At 53.8% G+C, this 26,799-nt stretch overlaps 1 protein-coding gene across 4 annotated transcripts in view; it reads right to left on the reverse strand.

Moving 5' to 3' along the window:
• Positions 1-602: 602 nt before the first annotated feature.
• The window catches only part of PDE4A (phosphodiesterase 4A), a 51,130-nt gene continuing 24,933 nt past the window's right edge, over positions 603-26,799 (reverse strand). For 3 of the 4 annotated variants that reach the window (XM_037992363.2, XM_037992365.2, XM_037992366.2), the window contains exons 2-15: positions 23,495-23,686; positions 21,608-21,644; positions 21,322-21,392; positions 19,482-19,531; positions 19,193-19,305; positions 15,238-15,331; positions 12,052-12,275; positions 10,657-10,755; positions 10,396-10,560; positions 8,758-8,857; positions 8,309-8,463; positions 7,983-8,105; positions 6,055-6,237; positions 603-3,357 (exon numbers count right to left, since the gene is read on the reverse strand). In XM_037992363.2, coding sequence (XP_037848291.1) covers positions 2,632-3,357; positions 6,055-6,237; positions 7,983-8,105; positions 8,309-8,463; positions 8,758-8,857; positions 10,396-10,560; positions 10,657-10,755; positions 12,052-12,275; positions 15,238-15,331; positions 19,193-19,305; positions 19,482-19,531; positions 21,322-21,392; positions 21,608-21,644; positions 23,495-23,686 — 2,332 coding nt within the window. In that variant the 3' untranslated portion in view covers positions 603-2,631. Of the gene's footprint in view, positions 3,358-6,054; positions 6,238-7,982; positions 8,106-8,308; positions 8,464-8,757; positions 8,858-10,395; positions 10,561-10,656; positions 10,756-12,051; positions 12,276-15,237; positions 15,332-16,826; positions 17,250-19,192; positions 19,306-19,481; positions 19,532-21,321; positions 21,393-21,607; positions 21,645-23,494; positions 23,687-26,799 lie in introns of those variants that run through there. The other variant, XM_037992367.2, reaches the window with a different exon arrangement.

Below are 26,799 nucleotides of genomic sequence, written 5' to 3' on the forward strand. Positions count from 1 at the left end.
AGTCTAATAAATGTGGGAAAATTAGTCTCCGTGAGTGGAATTAACAGCATTCAAGTACGCGAGCCACTGCACCCAGCCCCATGCAGTATTTAAAAGGGAAAAGATGTGGCCGGGCACGGTGGCTCACGCCTGTAATCCCAGCATTTTGGGAGGCCGAGGCGGGTGGATCACGAGGTCAGGAGTTTGAGACCAGCCCGGCCAATATAGTGAAACCCCGTCTCTACTAAAAATACAAAGAATTAGCCAGGCATGGTGGCGGGCGCCTGTAATTCCAGCTACTCAGGAGGCTGAGGGAGGAGAATCGCTTGCACCTGAGAGGCGGAGGTTGCAGTGAGTCGAGATCATGCCATTGTACTCCAGCCTGGGCAACAAGAGCGAAGCTCCATCTCAAAAACAAAACAAAATAATCCCTGCACGGCTTGAATTTCCATTTTATAACCCGACTCAGGCTGGAGAATGTCTCTGTCTGAGCTCTACTTCCCAATTCCGTCTGCTGGGGAACAAGTAGGGACAGAAACTCTCTCCCCAACCCAAGCCGACGATGCAGCGGGGAGACACCTCAACAAACAACGTGGGGGAATGAAGCCACATCAGTCAGGAAGATCGGTGAAAGCCTCGGTTTAATTGGAGACAAGATCGAAGGATTATTGATCAACGGACCAAATGACTGATCGTCAAAGTGGACAATACACAAGCAGCGTACAGAGGTCCTGTGCCCACCCTGGGGAGAGGAGCCCTGCTTGGGGGTGGGGGTCTGTCTCTCCAGTCACCCCCTGGCTCCTGGCAAAGGGGGAGGGGACAGGCTCTGCCCAGCCCCAACCCCTAGGATGATACAACTTCCCATAAAACGACAGCGGTGAGTCCACCCTTTTCCCGGGACTATGGTACAGTTTGTATAATACAGCAGGAACGGAGAGTCTCCCAACAGGAGACCCCCTTCCCTACCTTCCCGACTGGGTCAGCCAGGGAAGGGCAAGTTTTTATTTTCCCTTTTTGCCTCTGTAGAATAATTTACAAACCAACCTTACAGTATGTACAAAAAAGAAAGAAAGAAAAAGAAAAAAAGATAAAGAATGAACAAAAAGAAAAGAAAAGGCCCACTCCGATCGCCGGCTGGGACAAAAACGACTTTCGCTACAAAATATGAACCCTGTACAGACAGCATCGAGGGAGTGCGAGTGGGGGGTTACCTCCCCCTGGGGTGGACAGACGGATGGAAGGCTAGGGAGGAACTGGGGGCTACAGTACCGTGTGCTCAGAATTGGGTCGGGGGCAGGCGATGAATGAGGTCGGTCCAGCTGCAGAACCAGGCCGAGGGGCAAGGGGAGGAGGGAGAGAGGGGATCTTTCCTTCCAAACAGTCCCCCATGGCTTGGAGAAAAATGGCCTTGCATCTGTCTGCCGTATTGCTCAGGACTAGCTGGGGGAGAGGGAGAGGATTGGCAAGGTAGGGATGGAGGAGAAATTATTTTGGTGACAGAGTGGACGGAAGGGTTGCCCAGGAATGAGAATGAGGGTATACACCATTATTGCTTCCTCCTAGGGCAAAAGGTCGGGGGCTGTGATCAGAGTGTGGAAGGTGGGGTCTGGAGGACCCTGGAAAGGGGGGTGCAGCCAGGATGGGGGTTCTGGGCGCCTGTCCCTGCCTCACGCAAGGTGCAGGCAGCCACTGCAACCCCCTCACCTGTGGCCATGGAAATTATTAAGGCAGAAACAAGAGGAGAAGCAGCTAGAAGTGGGGTGGGGAGGGGGGAGGTGTGCATGGATTAGAGCCACCGCCCCCCCAAAATGGAGAAAATTCAAAGTGAACCCAAAGTGGAAGGGAAAGAGGATGGAGAGTAGAGGAGGTCTAGGGCCATCCTCAAATCCCAGGCCCAAGGCTGGTGGTGTGAACGCCCCCTTCCACACCACCGCATATCCTAAAGTGAACAGCTCCCCCAGCTCCCTGACTCTCTAGTCAGTGTTGCCGGGATTATTGCCGGGATTATCGCCAGAATTGTGCAAAATCAAGCGGAAGACTCTTTAGCAGGGAGAGGAGGCAGCAAACCAGAGGGGGCTGGAGCTGGGACCTCCCACAGTGACTGCCCCCCACCCCGGCCCCAGCCCCGCCTAGAATGGCTATTCCTGACCACGTTCTAGAAATCCTCTAAAATTCAGAAGAAAACGCCCGAAGGAGGCCCCACACCTGCTTGAGCCCAGGTGGAGAGCCCTAGGTGGCTGGAAGACTGAGCCTGGAACTTGGGGGGCCAAGGGAGGCGGTGAGGGGAGGGGTTTGGAGGTGGAAAGGGGGAACCAGGAACAGGAGCATCTACAGTTGCTGTGTTTCTTTCTTTTTTTTTTTTTTTTTTCTTTTTTTTGTTCTTTTTCTAAAAATGTTACAATTAAAATTCAAAAAAATAAAATCCCTTCCGGGACCTCAGCCCCTCGTTCCCCAGCCCCCACCTCCAAAAAAAAGGCCCCGTGGGTGGGGGCGGGGGGAAAGGGGAAAAAAGAAAAGAGAAAAAAAAAAACCCACCTTTCGTTTTCTTTTTTCTTAGGAGGGCCAAGAGTCTTTGAGGCAGCGGAGGAGGTGGTTGGGGGAGAACGGAAGTGAGGGGAGGAGTGGAGGGGAACAGGGACAGAGGTCTGGGGATCAGGTAGGGTCTCCACCTGACCCTCCCCCACCAGGAGCTGGGAGTGCAGATGTGTCCTCCCCAGATGTCCCTGTGCAGGCACTGCAAGCCCTCTTGGCAGCCTGGTGCTCTCGTTGGGCCTCCACCTCGGCCGCCGTGGAGGGGAGGCCCGGGAGGCCCGGGGCATGCTCTGAAACAGACAGGGTCCTCCAGGCAGGGAGAAGGGGGCTTTGAAGAGCCAGGGCGGAGGGGCTGCTCTGGCTTACAGCAACCACAGATTCTTCCTGGGATGAGAACTCATCCTGAGCCACAGGTGCACTGCCTGTGGACTGTGCCTGCTGTGTCAAATACACTTCCTCCAGCTCGGCCTCCAGGGACTCATCCTGTGCCATAACATCCAATGACTCCTGCGCTGGGGATGCCTCCCGGGCCATGGTTGTATCCAGAGCTCCTGACAATCCCTGCGCTGTCAATGTCTCTTGGGCTGTGCACGGTATCGGGGCCATTGATATTTCTTCCTCTTCTTCCTCCTCCAGAGTCAGCTCAAACTGGAATTTATCAGGTGGGGGTGGGTGACCTGGCCCCCTTGACTCCTCCTCAGGTGGCGGCGACGGGCTCTGCCGGATGGCGCTGTAGTACCAGTCCCGGTTGTCCTCCAAAGTGTCCAGGATCTCCTGGGCATCTGGGTGGACAAGGTCTGCCCAGGTCTCCCACAATGGGTGCACAATGTAGTCAATAAAACCCACCTGGTGGAGGGGAAGAACGTATAAACGTGCAGCCTATGGGGTGGATGGTACCACCACATTGTGGGAGCTAATGAAATGGAAAACATGCTTATGGGCCAGGCACGGTGGCTCATGCCTATAATCCCAGCACTTTGGGAGGCTAAGGTAGTTGGATCATTTGAGGTCAGGAGTTCGAGACCAGCCTGGCCAGCATGGTGAAACCGCATCTCTACCAAACATACAAAAATTAGCTGGGCGTGGTGGTGCGCGCCTGTAGTTCCAGCTACTTGGGAGGCTGAGGTAGGAGAATTGCTTGAACCTGGGAGGCAGAGGTTGCAGTGAGCCAAGATTGCGCCCCTGCACTCTAGCCTGGGTGACAGAGCAAGAATCTGTCTCAACAACAACAACAAAAAAACCACACACAAAAAACATATACATTGATGCAGTTTATACACACACACACACACACACACTTTTTTTTTTTTTTTTGGACACAGGGTCTCACTCTGTCACCCAGGCTGGAGTGCAGTGGTGTGAACATAGCTCATTGCAGCCTTGAACTCCCAGGCTCAAGTGATCCTCCCACCTCAGTCTCCCCAGTAGCTGGGACTAAAGGCGCACGTTACCACACTCAGCTAATTACTGTATTTTTTGTAGAGACCGCGTCTTGTCACATTGCCTTGGCTGGTCTCAAACTCCTGAGCTCAAGCAATCTGCCTATCTTGGCCTCCTAAAGTGCTGCGATTATAGGTGACAGCCACTGTGCCCAGCCCTGTATGTATTTTTCTGTTTTTCTTTTCTCTTTTTTTTTTTTTTTTTTTTTTTTGAGACGGAGTCTCGCTCTGTCGCCCAGGCTGGAGTGCAGTGGCCGGATCTCAGCTCACTGCAAGCTCCACCTCCCGGGTTTACACCATTCTCCTGCCTCAGCCTCCCAAGTAGCTGGGACTACAGGCGCCCGCCACCTCGCCCAGCTAGTTTTTTGTATTTTTTAGTAGAGACGGGGTTTCACCATGTTAGCCAAGATGGTCTTGATCTCCTGACCTCGTGATCCGCCCGTCTCGGCCTCCCAAAGTGCTGGGATTACAGGCTTGAGCCACTGCGCCCGGCCTTCTCTTTTTTTTTTAAGACACAGTCTCACTCTGTCACCCAGGCTGCAGTGCAAGGGTGCGATCTGGGTTCACTGCAACCTCCGCCTCCTGGGTTCAAGCGATTCTCCTGCCTCAGCCTCCAGCGTAGTTGGGAGTTCGAGACCAGTTTGACCAACATGGAGAAACCTCGTCTCTACTAAAAATACAAAATTAGCTGGGAGTGGGTGGCGCATGCCTGTAATCCCAGCTTCTCAGGAGGCTGAGGCAGGAGAATCACTTGAACCCGGGAGGCGGAGGTTGCGGCGAGCAAAGATTGCACCACTGCACTCCAGCCTGGGCAACAAGAGTGAAACTCCGTCTCAAAAAAAAAAAAAAAAAAAGATGAGCAGGGCGATGCTTCTGGCATCTAGTGGGTAGAGACCAGGCATTCTGCTAAAAACCCTGTAATACCCAGGGCAGCTTCTAGCACAAAAAATGATCAACCAAATGTCAACAGTGCTGAGGCCTAGAAACCCAGGTCTGGAAGGGCAGAGACATCAAACTCAGATGGTTGGGTTTCACCAGGGAGGATATAAAGTGGAGAGGGACCAGGCAGGGTGGCTCACCCCTGTAATCCCAGCACTTTGGGAGGCTGAGGCAGGCGGATTGAGTGAGCCTAGGAGTTGGAGACCAGCCTGGGCAACATGGCAAAACCCCATCTCCAAGAAAAATACAAAAATTAGCCGAGTATGGTGGTGCACGCCTGTAGTCCCAGCTACTCTGGAGGCGGGGGTGGAGGATCACTTTAGCCCAGGAGGTGGAGGTTGCAGTGAGCCGAGATCACGCCCCTGAACTCCAGCCTGGGTGACAGAATGAGACCCTGTCTCAGAAAGAAAAGAAAAAGAAAAATGAAAACAAAGCCGGGTATGGTGACTCACCCCATATCCCAGCACTTTGGGAAGTCAAGGTTTGAGCCCAGGAGTTCAAGACAAGACTGGCAACATAGCAAGCCCCTATCTCGATGAAAAAACTTTTTTAATTAGCCAGGTGTGGTGGTGTGCACCTGTAGTCCCAGCTACTCTGGAGGCTGAGGCAGGAGGATTGCTTGAGCCCAGGAATTCAAGGCTGCAGTGAGCTATAATCACACCACTGCACACCACCCTGGGCAACAGTGCAAGACCTGGCCTCAAAATAAATAAATAGAACATAAATAAAAGAAAAACAAACAGGAGGCTGGGCACGGCGGCTCACACTTGTAATCCCAGCATTTTGGGAGGCTGAGGCGGGTGGATCACAAGGTTAGGAGTTTGAGACCAGCCTGGCCAACAGGGTGAAACCCCATCTCTACTAAAAATACAAAAATCAGCCGGGCATGGTGGTGCGTGCCTGTAGTCCCAGCTACTCGGGAGGCTGAGGCAGGAGAATCACTTGAACCTGAGAGGCAGAGGTTGCCGTGAGCCAAGATTGCACCATTATACTCCAGCCTGGGCAATAAAGACTGTCTCAAAACCAAACCAAAACAAAACAAAAAAACAGGAAAACCTGGCATTGTGGAAAGGCAGGGGAGGAGCTCCTGGGCCTCAGCACTTCAGGCCAAGATGGGCTGGGGAGACCCACCCTGTCCCCGTACATCAATGTCCTGAGCCTGTACCTGAGACTTCTCCACGGAGGCAGTGTGCTTGTCACACATGGGGCTGATTTCCATGCCACGCTCGCGCTCACGGTCACCCTGCTGGAAGAACTCGGCCATGATGCGGTCCGTCCACTGGCGGTACAGCTCCAGCGGCTTGGTGGGGTTGCTGAGGTCTGCGCAGTGCACCATGTTCCGGAGGACCTGCATGGGGTCGGGGCACAGGGGAATCTTCAGAGGCTATGCCTCTGTCCTGGTCTGAGACCTCAGGCATTCTTTCTTTTTTAAGAAATGGGGGCTGGGCGCAGTGTTTCACACCTGTAATCTCAGCACTTTGGGAGGCTGAGGCAGTTGGATCATGAGGTCAGGAGTTCAAGACCAGCCTGGCCACCATGGTGAAACCCTGTCTCTACTAAAAATACAAAAAAATTAGCCAGGCATGGTGGCGCATGCCTGCAATCCCAGCTATAGTGGGGCTGAGGCAGGAGAAGAGGCGGAGGTTGTGTGAGCCAAGATTGTGCCACTGCCCTCCAGCCTGGGTGACAGAGGGAGACTTCGTCTCAGAAAAAAAAAAAAAAAGAAAGAAAGAAAAAGAAATGGGGCCGGGCGCTGTGGCTCACACCTGTAATCCCAGCACTTTGGGAGGCCAAGGTGGGCAGATCACTTGAGGTCAGGAGTTTGAGATTGTCCTGGCCAACATGGCGAAACCCTGTCTCTACTAAAAATACAAAAATTAGCCAGGTCTGGTGGTAGGCACCTGTAATCCCAGCTACTGTACAGGCTGAGGCAGGAGAATTGCTTGAGCCCAGGAGGTGGAGTTTGCAGGGAACCAAGGTCTGTGCACTCCAGCCTGGGTGACAGAGAGACCCGGTCTCAAACAAACAAACAAACAAAGAAACAAAAACAGAAAAGAAGAAAGAAGGAGAGGAGAGGAAAGCGGATCTTGCAATGTTGCTCTGGCTGGTCTGAAACCTCTGGCCTCAAACAGTCCTCCTGCCTCAGCCTCCAGAGTAGTTGAGATTATAGGCGTAAGCCACCACACTCAGCCTCTCAGGCTTTCTTATCTCCCACCTGGGGAGGGAGGGTGTGGGGAGAGGAAGTGGGGAGAAAAGAGAACAGAGGAGGTAGCAGGGAGAGGTGTGTGGGAGATGGAGAAAATATGGGGGGAGTCAGAAGGAGGGTGAGGGAAGAGAAGATGGAGAAGATGGTGAGGGAGAGGGACGGGGGACCTGGAAGGGGTTGATGAGAAGACAGGAAGAATTAGGGGAAATGGGAGGAAATGGTGGGAGAGACGGGAAGGAGAGATGGGACTGGAAAATGAAGATGGAGAAGGGGACAGACAGAAAAAGAAAGAGGTCAGGTGTGGTGGCTCACGCCAGTTATCCCAGCACTTTGGCAGGCCAAGACAGAAGGATCACTTCAGTTCAGGAGTTTGAGAACAGCCTGGTGACATAGTGAGATCCCAGCTCTCCTTTAAACATACAAAGTAAATAAAAATAAATTTAAAAAAAGAGGGCGGGGCGCGGTGGCTCACGCCTGTAATCCCAACACTTTGGGAGGTTGAGGCGGGCGGATCACCTGAGGTCGGGAGTTGGAGACCAGCCTGACCAACATGGAGAAACCCTTTCTCTACTAAAAGTACAAAATTAGCTGGGCATGGTGGCACATGCCTGTGATCCCAGCTACTCCAGAGGCTGAGGCAGGAGAATCGCTTGAAGCTGGGAGGCAGAGGTTGCAGTGAGCCAAGATCGTGCCATTGCACTCCAGCCTGGGCAACAAAACCAAGACTCCGTCTCAAAAAAAAAAAAAGAAGAAGAAGAAAAAAGAAAGAGACAGGAAGATGGGCCACATGGGAGAAAGAAGCTGAGGAAGGGGCAGCTAGCTACCCAGACCTAAAGGTGTGGCTGGGGGAATGTCCCGCCTCCTTAGATGATGGGGCGTGGGGGCACCTGGATGCGGTCGGAGTAGTTATCCAGCAGCAGGACCCCCGAGCTGGTCACTTTCTTGGTCTCCACCATGGTCTTCAGGTCAGCCAGGAGGGTCATGTGCTTGGACATGTCCGTGGCCAGCACCTGCGGGCAAGGGGGCGTCACTGGGGCTGCTGACCAGACTGATCAGCCCACCAGACTGACCCAGGCATCCGAAGTTTTCACCAGGTAGAAGCCGCCCGCTCTGTCTAGGTTGAGGGTTCCTCTGGGACTCAGACCCACTCCTCCCCAAAGCCCTCGATTCCAAGGCTTCCTTTCCCGCTACGTCCAGCCCCAGCCCCGCCCACCATGTCGATGACCATCTTGCGTAGGCTCTGCCGCTGGCGCTTGCTGAGGTTCTGGAAGATGTCGCAGTTGTCCTCCTGCAGCAGCTTGAAGCCCACGGCCAGGTGGTGATTCTCGAGCACCGACTCATCGTTGTACATGAGCGCCAGCTCCGAATCTGCAGCCCAGCCCGGAGGTCAGGGGAGGGCCCACGTGTGCAGCCCCAACCGCAGAAGGGCCAGCTCCGTCCCCAACTAGCTAACCCCTCCTCAGCCTGGACAGCCTCGCCTCCAGCCCAGTCAACTACCCCAGCCCGGCCATCACCTTTCCAGTCCAGCAAGCCCCACCCCCCGCCCCGCCAGCCCCGCCCCAAGCCCCACCAGCCCCGCCTCCAGCCTAGTCAGTTCCGCCCCAAGCCTGGCCAGCCCCGCCTCCAAGGCAGCAAACCCCGTCCCCGGCGAGGGCCACTCACTGGTGTTGATGAGGAACTGGTTGGAGACCCCAGGGTGATCTACATCGTGTATGGCAGCCGCGAAGAGGGCGGCGAGAATCTCCAGGTCCGTGAATACTGCCTGGGAGAGAGAGACGGACGTTAGAATAACAGAGTTGAAGCCATGCATGGTGGTGAGTGCCTGTAGTCTCAGCTACTTAGGAGGCTGAGATGGGAGGATCACTTGAGCCTAGGATTTCAAGGCCAGAAGTTCAAGGCCATCCTGGGCAACTTAGCGAGACCCTGTCTCAAATTTAATTTTTTTTTTTTTTTTTGAGACAGAGTTCTGCTCTTGTCGCCCAGGTTGGAATGCAGTGGCACGATCTTGGCTCACTGCAACTTCCCCATCCTGGGTTCAAGCGACTCTCCTGTTTCAGCCTCCTGAGTAGCTGGGATTATAGGCGCCCACCACCACGCCCATCTAATTTTTAAAATATTTCTTGTAGAGACAGGGTTTCACCACGTTGGCCATTTCTGACCTCAGGTGATTCACCTGCATTGGCCTCCCAAAGTGCAGGGATTACAGGTGTGAGTCACCTTGCCTGACCTCCCCAATTTTTTTTTTTTTTTTGAGATGGAGTCTCACTTTGTTGCCCAGGCTGGAGTGCAGTGGCGCGATCTTGGCTCACCGCAACCTGCACCTACTGGGTTCCAGCGATTTCCTGCCTCAGCCTCTGGAGTAGCTGGGATTACAGGTGTGCCCTATTGCGCCCGGCTAATTTTTGTATTTTTTTTTTTTTTTTTTTTTTTGAGATGGAGTCTCGCTGTATCGCCCAGGCTGGAGTGCAGTGGCCGGATCTCAGCTCACTGCAAGCTCCGCCTCCCGGGTTTTTACGCCATTCTCCTGCCTCAGCCTCCCGAGTAGCCGGGACTACAGGCGCCCGCCACCTCGCCCGGCTAGTTTTTTGTATTTTTTAGTAGAGACGGGGTTTCACCGTGTTAGCCAGGATGGTCTCGAACTCCTGACCTCGTGATCCGCCCGTCTCGGCCTCCCAAAGTGCTGGGATTACAGGCTTGAGCCACCGCGCCCGGCCCCTAATTTTTGTATTTTTAGTAGAGACGGGGTTTCACCATGTTGGTCAGGCGGGTCTCAAACTCCTGACCTCAGGTGATCCACCCATCTTGGCCTCCCAAAGTGCTAGGATTGCAGGCGTGAGCCACCGCACCTGGCCTAAAACATTTTTTTTTTTTTTTAAATAAATAAGATTTTTGGCCAGGCACAGTGGCTCACGCCTGTACTCCCAGCACTTTGGGAGGCCAAGGCAGGTCAGGAGTTTGAGACCAGTCTGTCCAACTTGGCGAAACCCTGTCTCCACTAAAAATATTTTTAAAAACTTAGCCAGGCATGGTGGTGGGCGCCTGTAATCCCAGTTACACAGGAGGCTGAGGGAGGAGAATCGCTTGAACCCGCCAGACAGAGGTTGCAGTGAGCTGGGATCGTGCCACTGCACTCTAGCCTGGGCAGCAGAGCGAGACTCTGTCTCCAAAAAAAAAAAAAAAAAGAGAAACAGGGTCAAAAAAGAGATGGAGGTCAGAGAAGCAGGGTCAGAGAGACACACAGGAGGCTGAAGAGGCAGTCACAAAGACAGACGGGGACGGGGAGACAAGGTAGTCACTCACATCTAGCGCAGGCGTGGCCAGCAGTACGTGGGTGGACTGTAGTACGTCGGCAGCGTGCAGGCTGTTATGGTAGGCTACGTCAGCGTGGTAGTGATCCTCCAGCGTCAGCATGTATGTCACCATCGTGTCCACAGGGATGCGGAATTTCTTCAGCAGGTCCCGCTCCTGAGAGCAGGCAGGGGCAGGGTGGTGACCTCTGCTGGCCCCCAGCGCGCCACTCTGAGCCCCTCACCCGGGCCCACTCCCAGCTGTCCCCATCACCTGGAATATCATGTACATGATGCAGGTGAGCGAGCGGCCTCCGGCGTAATCTGACACGCAAAAGATGTTCAGGCCCCACTTGTTCAGGTTCTCCAGTTCCTGGTGGAGATGGAGGCCAGAGGTCAGTAGCCTGTAAGACTCAGGGCCCTGGAGAATATTTCCTAGGAGTCTGAAGCCTTGGTCTGAAGGAAGCACCATTATTGCTCACCCAGTGGGTGACAGGTTCAACAGCACAGAATGTACTGCCCTCGTCCTACTGGGCTGCAAAATAACGAAAGCAATCACAGCCACTGTCTTTTGAGCACTTATGATCTGCCAAGTATTGCTCTAAGTACTTGATCTCATTTGGCAGGTGAAGGCACCAAGACTCAGAGAAGCAATGTGACTTTTCCAAGATCATGCAGCTCATAAGTAGCAAAGCTAGGATGGGAACCCAGCACGACTGGCCCCCAGCACAGCTCAGCCTCTTAGCTAAGCTGTTCACGAGCCCCAGAGGAGAAAGGAAGAAGGGCTTATTTTCTATGCCTCTCCAGAATCCAGAAAACAGCCAGCACATAGTAGCTGCTTAATAAACACCAGTTGGCCGGGTGCAGTGGCTCACGCTTGTAATCCCAGCGCTTTGTGAGGCTAAGGCAGGTGGATCACTTGAGGCCAGGAGTTTGAGACCAGCCTGGTCAACATGGTGAAACCCCATTTCTACTAAAAATACAAAAATTAGCCAGGTGTGGTGGCACATGCCTTTAGTCCCAGCTACTCAGGAGGGTGAGGCAGGAGAATCGCTTGAACCCAGGGAGGTGGAGGTTGCCATGAGCCGAGATCATGCTACTGAACTCCAGCCTGGGCGACACAGCAAGCCTCCATCTCAAAATAAATAAATAAATATAAATAAATAACTAAACACCAGGTGACTGAACGGAAGATTCACTGGAGGAGGTGGCTCAAAAAGGGTTACAATAAGCCTCAGCTGAGTGAGCCACCAAAGATGGATCACTTCCACTGCCACTGTCTCCTGGAAGAGCTAGGAGTGAAACCCGGGTCTGGACCGTTGGGGACACTATGGGGGCGCAGTCTGGATCAGTGTTACTGGTCTGTACACCAATCCCCCCGCAGCTGGGAGTGTTGCCTGCTAAGACTCACAGCTGCCCACTTTTCCAGAAGACTAGTCCCAACAGGAGCTACATGGAAGAGGTGATATGTCCACCCCTGGGGACTGCCCCCAGGCAGTAAATGATACAGAGGTACAAAGCGCCAGCTTTGCCTCAAGATGGGCTCAAACCCTCACCTTAGGCTCTGCTTCTAGGAAACCTGGCCTAAGACATAACCCAACGCCCAGTCTTTCTCGGGGTCCCAGGAGACCACTCCCTCCAGCCCTGCCCCTACTGAGCCCCCACCCACTTGGGCCAGGAGCTCTTCTTGATCGGTCTTCACCCCAAATCGGGGAATGTTAGAGTTGTTCAGGCTGTTACTATGCATCAACTTTTTCACCCCTGTGATTTGGGACATGGGCTGTAAGTGTGGTACAGGGGGCGGGGGCGGCTGGGATGGTCTTGGTCGCGGCGCTTGCTGTTTTTCTCGTTCCTTCATCGTGGGTGATGGGATCTCCACTTCATTCTGTTTGTCTGCAGAAGACGGGAAGTGGGAACAAGTGTGAACACCCCCTCCACCCCTGGAGGTTCCCTTATCCTTCAGCCCTCTACCATGTACGGGGAAGGCTCACCCAAAAGGGCAGAACCCTTCCAGTTGTGATGCCGTTGGCTACTCAGAGTCAGGAAACCAGAGGGGATGTGGGAAATCTTCCGGGAGGTGGTGGGCTGGAGTAGGGGCCCAGGGCTCTGGGATGGCCCCAGTCTGATCATCAGATTTGGATGGAGAGTGGCATGGGAAGTCAGGAAGTGAGGTGGGGACGCCAGGGAGAGCCGCTGCCTACCCCGACAACCCAGGGAACCATTTTGGGTGGGGAAGACCCTAGCATGGGGGTTAAGAGTGCTGGTGCGGGGGGTAGCATCGCTGGGAAGAGAGAGGGAAGGGTGGTCTCTGGCTCCATGTCCCTGGCCCCCCCGCCTACCTTGGCACCAGCCTGGCTAGGGGACAGCCCCAGGAGCCCTTTTCCTGAGCTTTCAGGGGCTCCCAGAGCTCAGCCAAGGTCACCCATTGTGACCTGGAGCTAGCTAGTCAATGACAGGGCCTAATATGGGTCATTTGCATGCTATGCTCCCATTGGGTGGATCCTCAGAACTCAGAGACACACCCCACCATCACTGGTGGGAGCACTGGAAACTCCAAACACTTTTTTTCTTGAGACAGAGTCTACCTCTGTTGCCCAGGCTGGAGTGCAGTGGCATGATCTCTGGCTCACTGCAGCCTCCACCTCCCAGGTTCAAGCGATTCTCCTGCCTCAGCCTCCCGAGTAGCTGGGATGACAGGTGCCCGCTACCACGCCCGGCTAATTTTTATATTTTTAGTAGAGATGGGGTTTCATCATGTTGGCCAGATTGGTCTTGAACTCCTGACCTCAAGTGATCCGCCTGCCTTGGCCTCCCAACAAGTTGGGATTATAGGCATGAGCTACCACGCCCAGCCCCAACACTTTTCTTGAGCTTGTCTGGGCGGTTCCTGAATTTGGGGGCCTTTGGGGTATAGTGATAAACTGCCAGGATTAAATTATCTTGAGTTTGGGGGGACATCTTTAGCTTGAGCATTTTGAGGAACCCATGAACTTAAGGGTTCCAGTGAATCTGGGGTATTCTGGTGCATTTGGGGTTCCATTGAATTAGGAATCTTACAGGTGTTTGTTTTTTCGAGACAGGATCTCAGCTCTGTAGCTCAGGCTGGAGTGCAGTGGCGCAATCATGTCTCACTGCAGCCTCAAACTCCTGGGCTCCAGTGATCCTCCTGCCTCAGCCTCCCAAGTAGCTGGGACCACAGGCACACACCACTATGTCCGACTAATTTTTTATTTTATTATTATTATTACTATTATTTTAGATGTAGTCTCACTCTGTCACCCAGGCTGGAGTGCAGTGATGTAATCTCAGCTCACTGCAGCCTCCACCTCCCGGGTTCAAGCAATTCTCCTGCTTCAGCCTCCTGAGTAGCTGAGATTACAGGCATGCGCCAACACTCCCAGCTAATTTTTGTATTTTTAGTAGAGACAGTGTTTTACCATGTTGGTCAGGCTGTTCTTGAACTTCTGACCTCGTGATCTGCCCACCTTGGCCTTCCAAAGTGCTGGGATTACAGGTGTGAGCCACTGTGCCCGGCCTAGTTTTTAATTTTTTTGCAGAGACAGGTTCTCACTATGTTGCCCAGGCTGGTCTTGAACTCCTGGGCTCAAGCGATCCTCTTGCCTCAGCCTCCCAAAGTCCTGGGATTACAGGCATGAGCTGCCTCTTCCTGCCTCTTACAGGTTCTTAAGCTTGATAATCTTCTAGAGATTAGGGTTCTAAAATGTTGGGAGTCTACTGAATTGGGGGGGGTCATACCAAGTTTGGAGATCCTATTGAATTTGGGGGGTTTTTCAGTTTGGAGGTTTGCTAAAGTTTGGGGGCCTTTTGTGGACTCGGAAGCACAGAACTTCCCTTAAGTTTGAGAACTCTACTGAGTTTGGGCATCTCTCTTGAGTTTGGAAGGGAGTCAATCCAAGTTTGGAAATTCTATTGAATTTGGGGTTCTACTCAGTTTGGGAGGCTTTCCAGCTAGGAGGCTTTTTTTGGTTTATTTTTTGAGACAGAGTCTCACTCTGTTACCCAGGCTGCAGTGCAGCAGTGGCGTGATCTCGGCTCACTGCAACCTCTGCCTCCTGGGTTCAAGCGAGTGTCTAAAACAAAGAGGTTTTTGTTTGTTTGTTTTGAGATGGAGTCTCAACCCTACTGCCCAGGCTGGAATGCAGTGGCATGATCTTGGCTCACTGCAACCTCTGCCTCCTGGGTTCAAGTGATTCTCTTGCCTCAGCCTCCCAAGTAGCTGAGATTACAGGCACACACCACCATGCCCAGCTAATGTTTTTTGTTTTTTTTGTTTGTTTGTTTTTTGTTTTTTTGGGGGCAGAATTTCACTCTTGTTGCCTAGGCTGGAGTGCAATGGAGTGATCTCGGCTCACTGCAACCTCCACCCGCTGGGTTCCAGTGATTCTCCTGCCTGAGCCTCCTGAGTTGCTGGGATTACAGGCACCCGCCACCATGCCTGGCTAATTTTTTGTATTTTAGTAGAGATGGGGTTTCACCATGTTGGCCAGGTGGGTCTCAAACTGCTGATGTCAAGTGATCGGCCCGCCTCAGCCTCCCAAAGTGTTAGGATAACAGGCTTGAGCCACCGTGCCCGGCGCTTGGAGGCTTTTTAAAGTTTAGAAAGGTTTTCAGCTCACGGATGATTTCAAATATTGGGTTCTATAGAAGTTGGGGGTCTCACAGAGTTTGAAGGCATCAGCAATGTGAGGGCTGTTGGATAGGGTGACTTTGACCTTTGGGGAGTTGAGAGTCCGAGTCCCTAGGAAAATGTGACCAACAGGACCCACGGTCAGAGGCAGACCCCTCTCTACCCCAAGTGTCCCCCCTGCAATCCCATGTGCTTCCCCTCACTCACCCAGGAATGTTGTGGAAATGTACTCTGAGACCTGGTTTCCCGACCTGCTCATTTCTGACAGGTGTGTGAGTTCACGGTTCAACATCCTCTTGAACTAAGGCAAAGAAGTCAACAAGGAAGAAATGATGGGGGAAGCACAGCGGTGAGGAGGGTGTCAGTCCTTCCCAAGAACGCCTAAAGACCCCATGAGTCCCTCCTATTTTTCTGCTCAGCCAACAGAGGCCCTATAAGACTGCTGGGGGGTGGGGTCAGCCCTTCCTCTCCTCCCAGCTCTGGATGGAGGTCCCCAGGTTTGGGGAATCATGATCAGCATAACCCTCCCTGCCTGAGGAAAGAGGGGCTCCCCTCCCCATTTCCCCCAAGGAGGAGCCACAGGGGCACCTGTGGAAGGGAGGGGCTCCTGCCTAACAGGGAACCAATGGGGAAGCAGGAGAATCCCGTCGCCATGGCGATGGGAGTCTCCTTAGCAACTCCCCCTCCAACCAGCTGCTGAGCTGGGGAAAAGGGGGGCAAGTGGAGGCCCCTTAACCCTTGCCTTCCCAGAGCTGCCCCCAACCCAAGTCTTCCCAGACATGGACCCCAATCCTGGGGGTCCTGGCTCCTGGCCCCCAACTCAGTTTGGAAAAAGGGAACGTGGTAACCAAGCTCCGGGGGACAAAAAGGTTTGGCCGGGGCTGGGGAGAATGGTGAGCTAAGGAAATCCCAGTTTGATCACCCAGGGGAGGGGGAGGGGGGTTCCCATCCTAGCCCCCTCTCCCCCAACCCCAGAGAGATGGATAGATGCACGGATGAACAGAGTACACCCAAAATCGGGCTTGGAGGCCCCTCCTGGTCCCCCCATGCCACTCTGCACAGGCCTCTGCTGTGACATTGTACACAGAGGAGAAAGGGCATTGGCTCCCCACCCCCAAGCTCTGCCACAGCACCCCAAAAACAGGAGCAGACTCTGTCCAGGGAAGCAGGAGGGACAGTTGGTAGGAGGGGTGAGCCTGCATGGCCCATGCTGGGACAGGGAGCTCCCTCCTCCCAGTGCCACCCAGAGACCCTGGGTACAGAGACACACATATCCACACAAGATGGACCCACAAAATATCACACAACCACACACACAATCACAGGCTCTCGGTCCTACACAGCGCCACACAACCCAGACACACAGATCAAAGGGCATGCAAAGTAAGACAGTCACTGACATTTGGGGTCACATGTCCCCAAAATATCAGGCAGCTCTGGGTTCAGACACACAGCCCAACACACAACACCACAGTCAGAGCTAGATGATCTTAGACAGGGCCACACTGTGACCCAGGCAAACAAGCCTACACTCAGGCAGACACACACCATCACAGACACACACACACATCCAGGCACTGACACAGTCACACCCAGTGAGGGACCTGCAGTCCACCCCCAGGGAGAGTCACACACCCCCAGCTGCCCGCCATCCACGCCCAGCCCTGGGCCACACACAGAGACAGTCACAAGGCTTCATCTCCAGGCCACACACGTGCACAGCTTCACACACAAGCCCACACCAGGGGTCCAGCTCGCCAGGATGCCTGCCCACCCACTACCCTGCACTCTCCTACCTGGTCCCACCAGCCCACCAGCCACGGCTTGGAGCAGGTCTCGCAGAAGAAATCCACCAAGGGCATCTTGGAGACTTAGCCCGCCTGGGGCTGCTGCACACAGAGGCTGGGCTTGGGGAGTCCCGGGGTTAATAACCACCGGGGAGGGGGTGCCGGGCAGGTGGGTAGTGGAAGGGGGAGCCGCGGAGGGGCCTGGGCCGGCCCAGCAGGGCTGGGGGCTCCCTTCCCCTCCGCGCTCCCGGCGGCAGCGCTGGTTACATGGTCCGCTAGCCCTGGGCCCCAATGGGCCCCCCCGTGGCGGTGGGTGGAGGCGGTGGGGGGTCCGTGCCCATGGGAGGGGGGCAGGGCAAGGGTCCCAGGAGGAGGCTGCGGAGCTCTGTGTGTGCACCCGTGTGTGTGCGTGTGTGCTCACTGCAGCACTGGCAGGCTGTATGGGACGTCAGGTGGTGCTGGGGGTGGGGGGGGCGTTAAAGGGGCATCAGAGACCATGGGCCTCAGCCAGAACCTAGGTGGGCTGTCCACATCAGGACCCGTCCCCTCCATGGACACACCCAGAGATAGAAACGCACACCCACTTTACACTCACAAACGTACAAACACCCTGAGACACACCTTCCAGGGACACCCACACACATCCAGGCACTTGACACTTGAATACACACAGATACCCAAATGCTTTCTGTTGTACACTTATAGCGCACACACACACACACACAAACCTGGAGACAGTCACAACTCCGATATCCAACACATATATAGGTGCACAGCTAAGCATATAGCAAATGCCTTCAGACACACCCCATCCAAGGGCACAGACCCACATCCAGACCTACATCCAGACCCACACCTAGGGACAGACACTGAGATGCCAGCCACAATTTTTTTTTTTTTTGAGATGGAGTTTCACTCTTGTTGCCCAGGCTGGAGTGCAATGGCACGATCTTGGCTCACTGCAACCTCCGCCTTCTGGGTTCAAGCGATTCTCCTGTCTCAGCCTCCCCAGTAGCTGGGATTACAGGCACCCTCCACCACACCCAACTAATTCTGTATTTTTAGAAGAGACGGGGTTTCTCCATGTCTCTAACTCCCGACCTCAGGTGATCTGCCTGCCTTGGCCTCCCCAGCCAGCCACACTTACAGACATACACTAAACACACCCACAGACACACTTTCCAACCATTGCAAATATCCACTGTCCTTGGACACAAACATACCCCAACAAATCCATAAGGAAATACACTCACAGATGCAGAAATACACACACATACACACACACACACACACCATTGCAGAAACACCCTCAGACCCATATCCAGAGACACAGCTACATTTCAGATGCTTGATCCACCCTCAGGGACACAATCGCCCTCGGACTGGTATGTTCCCATACAAGCCTCCACCCACTGCTGTAAGCACCCCCCAACACAGACAGTCCCACCTACAGATCATTTCTTGATAGACACCCGCCCACAAGGGCTGCTACCACTCTCTCCAACTCCAGGAAGCATCATTCACACATACTGCCCGCTTCCTGAATGGTGTCCGTTGGAGTTGTGCAGTGCACGGTCTGCACAACTGTACATGGGAGCCTTGCAGTCACCCCTGCAGCCCTGCAAACACATACACATTCACAAACACATAGAGCCACACATTCAGTTTCCCATCTGGTCCAACTGTCTCTTGCAGACATGCGCACCCCTCTGGCAGAGCCCCACACACCTATAGCCCTGCATAATCACCCGTGCACACCTATACACCCTCCACAGGTACACACTGGCGTGCCACTCTTCAGAATCTATTGCCAACACACGAGCACTGCAAATGCATAGCCAATAGACCAGCAGCTACACAGACCTACAGCCACAGATACACCCCTGCAGACCATAAAAGCATAAACCCCCCCAACGGAAACGGTCACCTATTGATACATGTACAACCAGACGGACACACCCCACCCCACAACACACACCAGGCTCTTCCAGCCCTGGGGAAAGTCAGAATCTACAGGAAATTCAAGCCTTGAAGCTGCCGTCCAGGGACTGGCCCCACCCAGGGACTGACCCCATACCATAGGCCCTACCCAGAGATTGGCCCCACCCTCATGAGCCACGCCCAATAGTAGGCCTCGCCTACAGGCCCAACCTAGTGGTTGGCTCCACCCATAGGGCCCATCTCCACCAGACCCCGCCCAGGGATTGGCCCTGCCCTAATCAGCCACACCCAGTAGCTATCTCCTCCCACAGGCACAACCTAGTGGCTGGCTCCATCCGCAGACCGCGCCCACTGCTCGCATCCAGTGGTTGGCTCTACCCACTGGCCCCGCCCCCACCAGCCCCGCCCAGGGGTTCTGCCCACCACCTGCACACCTTGTGCGAGGCCATCTCGCTGACAGAGCGGTAAGTTTGCATGGTCTCCAGCTGCTCCAGACACCAGTCCAGCTCTTCCAGCGTCTCCCGGGCCAACTGCTGACACGTTTCTTCTAAGGAAGGGGCAGCCAGGGTAGTGACTGAGAAGGTCTGTAGGCAGAAGCCCAGAGGCCCCAGCCCGTGGTGAAGAGGTTCGCCAGGTGAGTGGACTGCTGGGTGGGGAAGGGGCTGAGGGACCCCCACTGGGGCAGCAAGAGGGGCCCCTTCCCACCCCTCTGGGCTTAGCTACCTGACAGCGTGGCCTTGCAGACAGGGGTGGGGCCGCCCAGCGGGGACCGCCTGCAAAAAAAAAAAATGGGGCTGCAACATCAGCCTGGGTCCCCCTACCAGGTCCCTGCCTCCCGCTTTCCATGAACAGTGCCAATTTTCATTTGTCTGAATGCTCGCCGTGTCCTAGGGCCGCTGCCATGTACTCTGCCTGCAGCCTCAATGAGCCCCAGAAAAATCCATTGTATAGATGTGGAAACTGAGGCTCAAGGAGGTGAAACAGCTTCTTCAAGACCACGTGGCTGATCTGCTTTAAGATCAGGTCCTGGGTTTCCAAGATCTCTGCTCTCTTGACTAACTCCCTACAAATCCTCCAAGCCCCTAAGGATGTCTCTATCTCCCACCCCTAGAAGGACTGGCAGCTCTCAGCCACATCTCTTGCCCTAAAACAATGAAGATCCACTCCTATGTATTCTGCCCTTACTACGTGCAGGGTAATATTCTAGCACTTTCTAGACATCATCTTCTCTCCTCACAGCAGTTATCTAAAGGAGGCATTGCAATCCCCACTCTATTTCTCTATTTATTTTTTGAACCAGGGTCTTGTTCTGTCACCGAGGCAGGAGTACAGTAGTGGGAACACGGCTCACTGCAGCCTCAATCTCCTGGGCTCAAAATGATCCTCCTGCCTTAGCCTCCTATGTAAGTGGGAACCACAGGCACATGCCACCATGCTGGGCTAATTTTTTTGTTTGTTTTTTTTTTTTTTTGTAGAGACAGGGTCTTATTTTGTTTCCCCCAGGCTGGTCTTGAACTCCTGAATTCAAGTGATCCTCCGGCCTTGACCTCCCAATGTGCTGGGATTATGGGCATGAGCCAGCACGCTTGGCTGTGATCATCACTTTACAGAGGGGCAACAGAAGCACCATGGAATGCCATTTGCCCAGCAACTTGGTGTCAAGGCCCAGGGTGGGCCTGGGGACTGTGGCTGTGGCCTCACCACCATGCATCCAGATCCCTAAATCTTTTTTTTTTTTTTTTTTTTTTGGAGACGGAGTCTCGCTCTGTCGCCCAGGCTGGAGTGCAGTGGCCGGATCTCCGCTCACTGCAAGCTCCGCCTCCCGGGTTCCCGCCATTCTCCTGGCTCAGCCTCCCGAGTAGCTGGGACTACAGGCGCCCGCCACCTCGCCCGGCTATTTTTTGTATTTTTTAGTAGAGACGGGGGTTTCACTGTTAGGCAGGATGGTCTCGATCTCCTGACCTCGTGATCCGCCCGTCTCGGCCTCCCAAAGTGCTGGGATTACAGGCTTGAGCCACCGCGCCTGGCCTCCAGATCCCTAAATCTTTATTTATAAAAACCTCTGGGCTGGGCACGGTGGCTCACGCCTGTAATCCCAGCACTTTGGGAGGCTGAGGCAGGTGGATCACCTGAGGTCAGGAGTTTGAGACCAGCCTGGCCACATGGTAAAACCGCAAGTCTACTAAAAATACAAAAATTAGCCTGGTGTGGTGGCACATGCCTGTAATCCCAGCTACCTGGGAGGCTGAGACAGGTGAATCGCTTGAACCCGGGAGGCAGAGGTTGCAGTGAGCCGAGATCATGCCACTGCACTCCAGACTGCGTGACAGAGTGAGACTTGATCTCAAAACGAACAAACAAACAAAAAACAACAACAATAAAAACACCTCTGTGTCTTAGGTGCTTGAGCTGCAATGGCTCTCTGGCTCTCTGGGAGCTGGTGTCCAAACAGAGGTTCAGAGAGGTCACCTTGCCTACCCGAGGTCACACAGCAGCGCTGAGAGCAGAACCTGGGTATGCTTCACCTTATGATCACAGCTGTTGCAGCCCAGCCTTCACTTACTTGTTAGTGGGAACGGGCACATTGGTCAGGAGTGAGAAGTTGCTACGGACGCTCCGGAGGCTGGCCAGCACCTGGGATGGGGAGCGACAGTGAGGACTGGGGTCCCCCCAGAGAGGCAGTGGGGCTGGGCCCTGTCCCCAAGTGTGGCAGAGCATTGGAGCCCCTTCTCTCCTTAACCATTTGGGAGGGGATCTCCCCAGAGGGGCGGTGGGGCTGGGCCCTGTCCCCAAGTGTGGTGGAGCGTTGGAGCCCCTTCTTTCCTTAACCATTTGGGAAGAGGTCTCACCTGAGCAAACGGTGTTACGATGAGGTCTTCAGCATGCCTGTGATTGAGGACAGAGGCAGGTCAGGGGTCCGCAGAGTATCAACTCTCTGGGGTAGATGCCCTGTGAGACTGGACCCAGGGAGGCTGAGCGGGAGGGAGGGGACTCTGTGGGACCTAGGGAAAGAACACTTGTCCTGCGTAAGGGTGGACATGTGTCCAGAGCTGATCGTGGAAGAAATGGCAGTCAAGGAGGGTGGCTCAGGTAGGTCGGGGGAGAAGAGACAAAGTGGAAAAGGGGAGAGGGGAGAGGTGAATATGGTTAGGATTTTTTTTTTTTTTTAGACAGAGTCTCACTCTGTTACCCAGGCTGGAGTGTGGTGGCGTGATCTCAGCTCATTGCAACCTCCGCCTCCCAGGTTCAAGTGATTCTCCTGTCTCAGCCTCCCAAGAAGCTGGGATCACAGGTATGTGCCATCTTGCCCCACTAATTTTTGTATTTTTAGTAGAGACGGGGTTTCACCATGTTGGCCAGTGTGGTCTCAAACTCCTGGCCTGGAACGATCTGCCCACTTTGGCCTCCCAAAGTGCTGGGATTACAGGCATGAGCACCGTGCCTGACCTTTTAATTTATTTTTTATTTTAAAGAGATGACATCTTATCCTGGCCAACATGGTGAAACCCTGTCTCTACTTAAAATACAAAAATTAGCTGGGCATCGTGATGCATGCCTATAGTCTTAGCTACTTGGAAGGCTGAGGCAGGAGAATCGCTTGAACCCGGGAGGCAGAGGTTGCAGTGAGCCAAGATTGTGCCACTGTACTCCAGCCTGGTGATAGAGCGAGATTTCATCTCAAAAACAAAAAAAGAGATGAAGTCTTGCTATGTTGGCCAGGCTGATCTCAGACTCCTGAGCTCAAGCAATCCTTCTGCCTCAGCCTCCAAACGTGCTAGGATTATGAGTGTGAGCTTCCAAGCCTGACCTGAGGTGAATATGTTGCAAGGGCGGGGCTTGATGAGGGAGCAGTGAACAGGAAGGGGGCCAAGGGGGCTGAGGTGTGCACAGCAATGGCTGGGGGCAAGGCCTGGAGGAACCCAGTGAGAGAGGAAGAGGCAGAGCAGGTTCAAGGGGAGCTCACACCTCAACAAGTATCACGATAAGAGGGGTTAGTTCAGGAAAACCTAGGGGAAGGGCGGGGGGTGGGTCAGGTGAGATGCACACACTGTGGGAGGACGCAGTGGGTGGACACTCACACCTTTCTGGCTGGACACACTATAAAATAACTGAGGGCAGGCGGGGTGGCTTATGCCTGCAATCCCAGCACTTTGGGAGGCTGAGGTGGGAGGATCACTTGAGCCCAGGAGTTTGAGACCAGTCTAGGCAACATAGTGAGACCCGATCACTATTTTAATATATTTTTTAAAAAAGGAACGAGGCCGGGCGCGGTGGCTCACGCCTGTAATCCCAGCACTCTGGGAGGCCAAAGCAGGCGAATCACTTGAGGTCAGGAGTTTGAGACCAGCCTGGCCAACATAGTGAAACGCTGTCTCTACTAAAAATACAAAATTAGCCAGGCATGATTGCGGGTGCCTGTAATCCCAGCTACTGGGGAGGCTGAGGCAGGAGAATCACTTGAACCCGGGAGGCGGAGGTTGCAGTGAGCTGAGATCGCACCTCTGCACTCCAGCCTGGACAACAGAGCGAGACTCCGTCAAAAAAAAAAAAAAAAAAAAAAAGAGGAACTGAGTCCTTTATAGGAGAGGCAGGGGGCTGCTTACCCTTCACTGGGGAGGACAGGTTGGGGGTGTTGAGCAGGATGGGGTGGGTGCCCCCCCACTCCTTGCTGGGAAGGGCAGCTTCCAGCAGGACCAGGCCTGGGGGAACTGGCATGTGGGCAGGGGGATGCTCACGCCTCGCTGGTGACCGATGAGTTCCGGGACATGGTCTTGGGTGACACGTCATAGTCGCTGTCCGAGCGGTACAAGAAGGACTCCCGGCGCTGGCTGGTGGCCACCCCGGCATGTAGCACGAGTCCTGGGCTCGCCTGCGAGTCCAGGGGGCTGCGACCGGGAGGTGGTGTCGGCCCATTCTCTGCCTCGAAGCTGCAGGGGATAGGTGAGAAGAGGGGTCAGGAAGCCGAAACGCTGTGACGGAGGTCAAGAGGAATGAGGAGGCCAGCCGTGGTGGCTCACGCCTCACGCCTGTAACGCCTGTAACGCCTGTAATCCCAGCACTGTGGGAGACCAAGGACGGGGCAGATCACTTGAGGTCAGGAGTTCAAGACCAGACTGGCCAACATGATGAAACCCTGTCTCCACTGAAAATACAAAAATTAGCCAGGCATGGTGGCAGGTGTCTGTAATCCCAGTTACTCGGGAGGCTAAGGCATGAGAATCGCTTGAACCTAGGAAGTGGAGGTTGCAGTGAGCCAAGATCGCGCCACTGCACTCCAGCCTGGGTGACAGAGCTAAACACTGTCTTGAAGGAAAAAAGGGGTGGGAGGGAATGAGGAGACCAAGGGAATTCCTGGCAAAGAATCAGGTGGAGAATTTTTTTTTTTTTTTTTTTTTCTGAGACATGGTCTCGCTCTGTGGCCCAGGCTGGAGTAGTGCAGTGGCACGATCTTGGCTCACTGCAACCTCCACCTCCTGAATTCAAGTGGTTCTTGTGCCTCAGCCTCCTGAGTAGCTGGGATTACAGACACGCACCACCACGCCTGGCTAATTTTTGTCTTTTTAGTAGAGACGGAGTTCCACCATGTCGGCCAGGCTGGTCTCAAACTCCTGGCCTCATGTGATCCTCCCTCCTTGGCCTGCCAAAGTGCTGGGATTACAGGCCTGGGTCATTGCGCCCAACCAAGTGGAGGATGTTAAAGAAAGACAGATGCCTCAGCTACTCGGGAGGCTGAGGCAGGAGAATGGCGTGAACCCAGAGGCAGAGCTTGCAGTGAGCCGAGATTGCACCACTGCATTCCAGCCTGGGCGACAGAGCGAGACTCCCATCTCAAAAAAAAAAAAAAAAAAAAGAAGAAAGACTGATACCCTAAAAGAGATGGGAGACACAGAATGGCAAAGATGAAACTTGTTGCGTGCCGGTGTGCACCGGTGCACCCGTCCCCACTACTGTGGTGGGGACACCCCAAGGTCAAAATTTATGGGTTCATTCACTCTTTCCTTTGCACCTCAAATCAGCCTTGCTGCCAAAATCTGTCCAGAATCTATCTACTTCTCACCCACTCCTTGGCCAGCTCCCCTCATCCCTAGCAGGACTGGTTGCATTCACCTCTGCCCTGGCACCCCCATCCTGTTTTCAACTCCTATTCTTTCTTCAATGGCTGCCAGGGGGAGCTTGGAAACACCTCAATGAGGTTAAGTCCTACCTCTGCTAAGAACCTTCTATGGATCCCACCTTACTCTGGGCAAAATCCAAAGTCCTCACTGCAGCTCACAGGTCCTGTCCCATGACTTCCCCTTCCCCCCTCACTAATTCTGCTCCAGCCACAATGGCCTCCTCACTATTCCCTAAAAATCTCACACAGGCCAGGCGAGGTGGCTCACGCCTGTAATCCCAGAATTTTGGGAGGCCGAGGTGGGCGGATCATTAGAGGTCAGGAGTTCTTGACCAGCCTGGCTAACATGGCAAAACCCCATCTCTAATAAAAATACAAAAATTAGCCAGGTGTGGTGGTGGGTGCCTGTAATCCCAGCTACTTGGGAGGCTGAGGTAAGAGAATCGATTGAGCCCAGGAGGTAGAGGTTGCAGTCAGGACCGAGATATCGCCACTGCATTCCAGCCTGGGCAACAGAGCAAGACTCCATCTCAAAAAACAAAACAAAACAAAACAAAAAACTCAGACACAGTCCTGCCTCAGGGCTTTGCACAGGCTGTTTCTCCAGCCCAGATTTGCAGCGGCTCCTCCTTCCCACCTTCAGGCCTCTGCTCAAATGTCACCGCCATAGAGATGCCTCCCCTGACCAACCTAGCTAAAATTTTAAATATAACATATTTTTTCTTTTTTCGAGACAGAGTTTCACTCTTGTTGCCCAGGGTGGAGTGCAATGGTGCAATCTCGGCTCACCGCAACCTCCACCTCCTGGGTTCAAGCGATTCTCCTGTCTCAGCCTCCCTAGTAGCTGGGATTATAGGCATGCACCACCACACCTGGCTAATTTTGTATTTTTAGTAGAGATGGGGTTTCACCGTGTTGGTCAGGCTCGTTTTGAACTCCCGACCTCAGGTGATCCACCTGCCTTGGCCTCCCAAAGTGCTGGGATTACAGGAGTGATCCACGGCGCCCAGTCTATTTTGTGTTTTCAGTAGAGATGGGGTTTCTCCATGTTGGTCAGGCTGGTCTCGAACTCCCAGCCTCAGATGATCCGCCCGCCTCGGCCTCACAAAATGCTGTGATTATAGGCGTGAGCCACTGCGCCTGGCCCAATACTTTCCATTTCTCTTCCTTAAAACACACACACACAAACTAAAATCACACTACTTACTTGACATAAACATATTTAATTTTTTTTTTTTTTTTTTTTGAGACAGTCTTGCTCTGTCACCCAGATTGGAGTGCGGTGGTGGGATCTTGGCTCATTGCAACCTCCACCTCTTGGGTTCAAGCAATTCTCCTGCCTCAGCCTCCCAAGTAGCTGGGACTACAGGAACCTGCCACCACACCTGGCTAATTTTTGTATTTTTAGTAGAGACAGGATTTTACCATGTTCACCAGGCTGGTCTCGAACTCCAGACCTCAAGTAATCCACCCACCTCGGCCTCCCAAAGTGCTGGGAACACAAGCATGAGCCACCGCACCTAGCCTGGTGTTTTCCTGAGACAAAGTCTTGCTCTATCGCCCAGGCCGGAGTCCTGTAGGGCAATCACAGCTCACTGCAGCCTCAATCTCCTGGGCTCAAGCTATCCTCCACCTCAGTCTCCCAAGTAGCTGGGACTACAGGTGTATACCAGAAAGCTCAGCTAATTTTTTTTTTTTTTTTTTTTATGAGACAGGGTCTCATTCTGTTGCCCAGGCTGGAGGGCAATGAATGGCACAATCTCAGCTCAATGCAACCTCCACCTCCCTGGCTTAAGAGATCCTCCCACCTCAGCCTCCCAAGCAGCTGGGTCTACAGGTACATGCCACCACCCCCAGATAAATTTTGTTATTTTTTGTAGCGATGGGGTTCTCGCCATGTTGTCCAGGTTGGTCTGGAACACCTGG

This window comes from Chlorocebus sabaeus, chromosome 6 (assembly GCF_047675955.1).
Source record: "Chlorocebus sabaeus isolate Y175 chromosome 6, mChlSab1.0.hap1, whole genome shotgun sequence".
Taxonomy (NCBI): domain Eukaryota; kingdom Metazoa; phylum Chordata; class Mammalia; order Primates; family Cercopithecidae; genus Chlorocebus; species Chlorocebus sabaeus.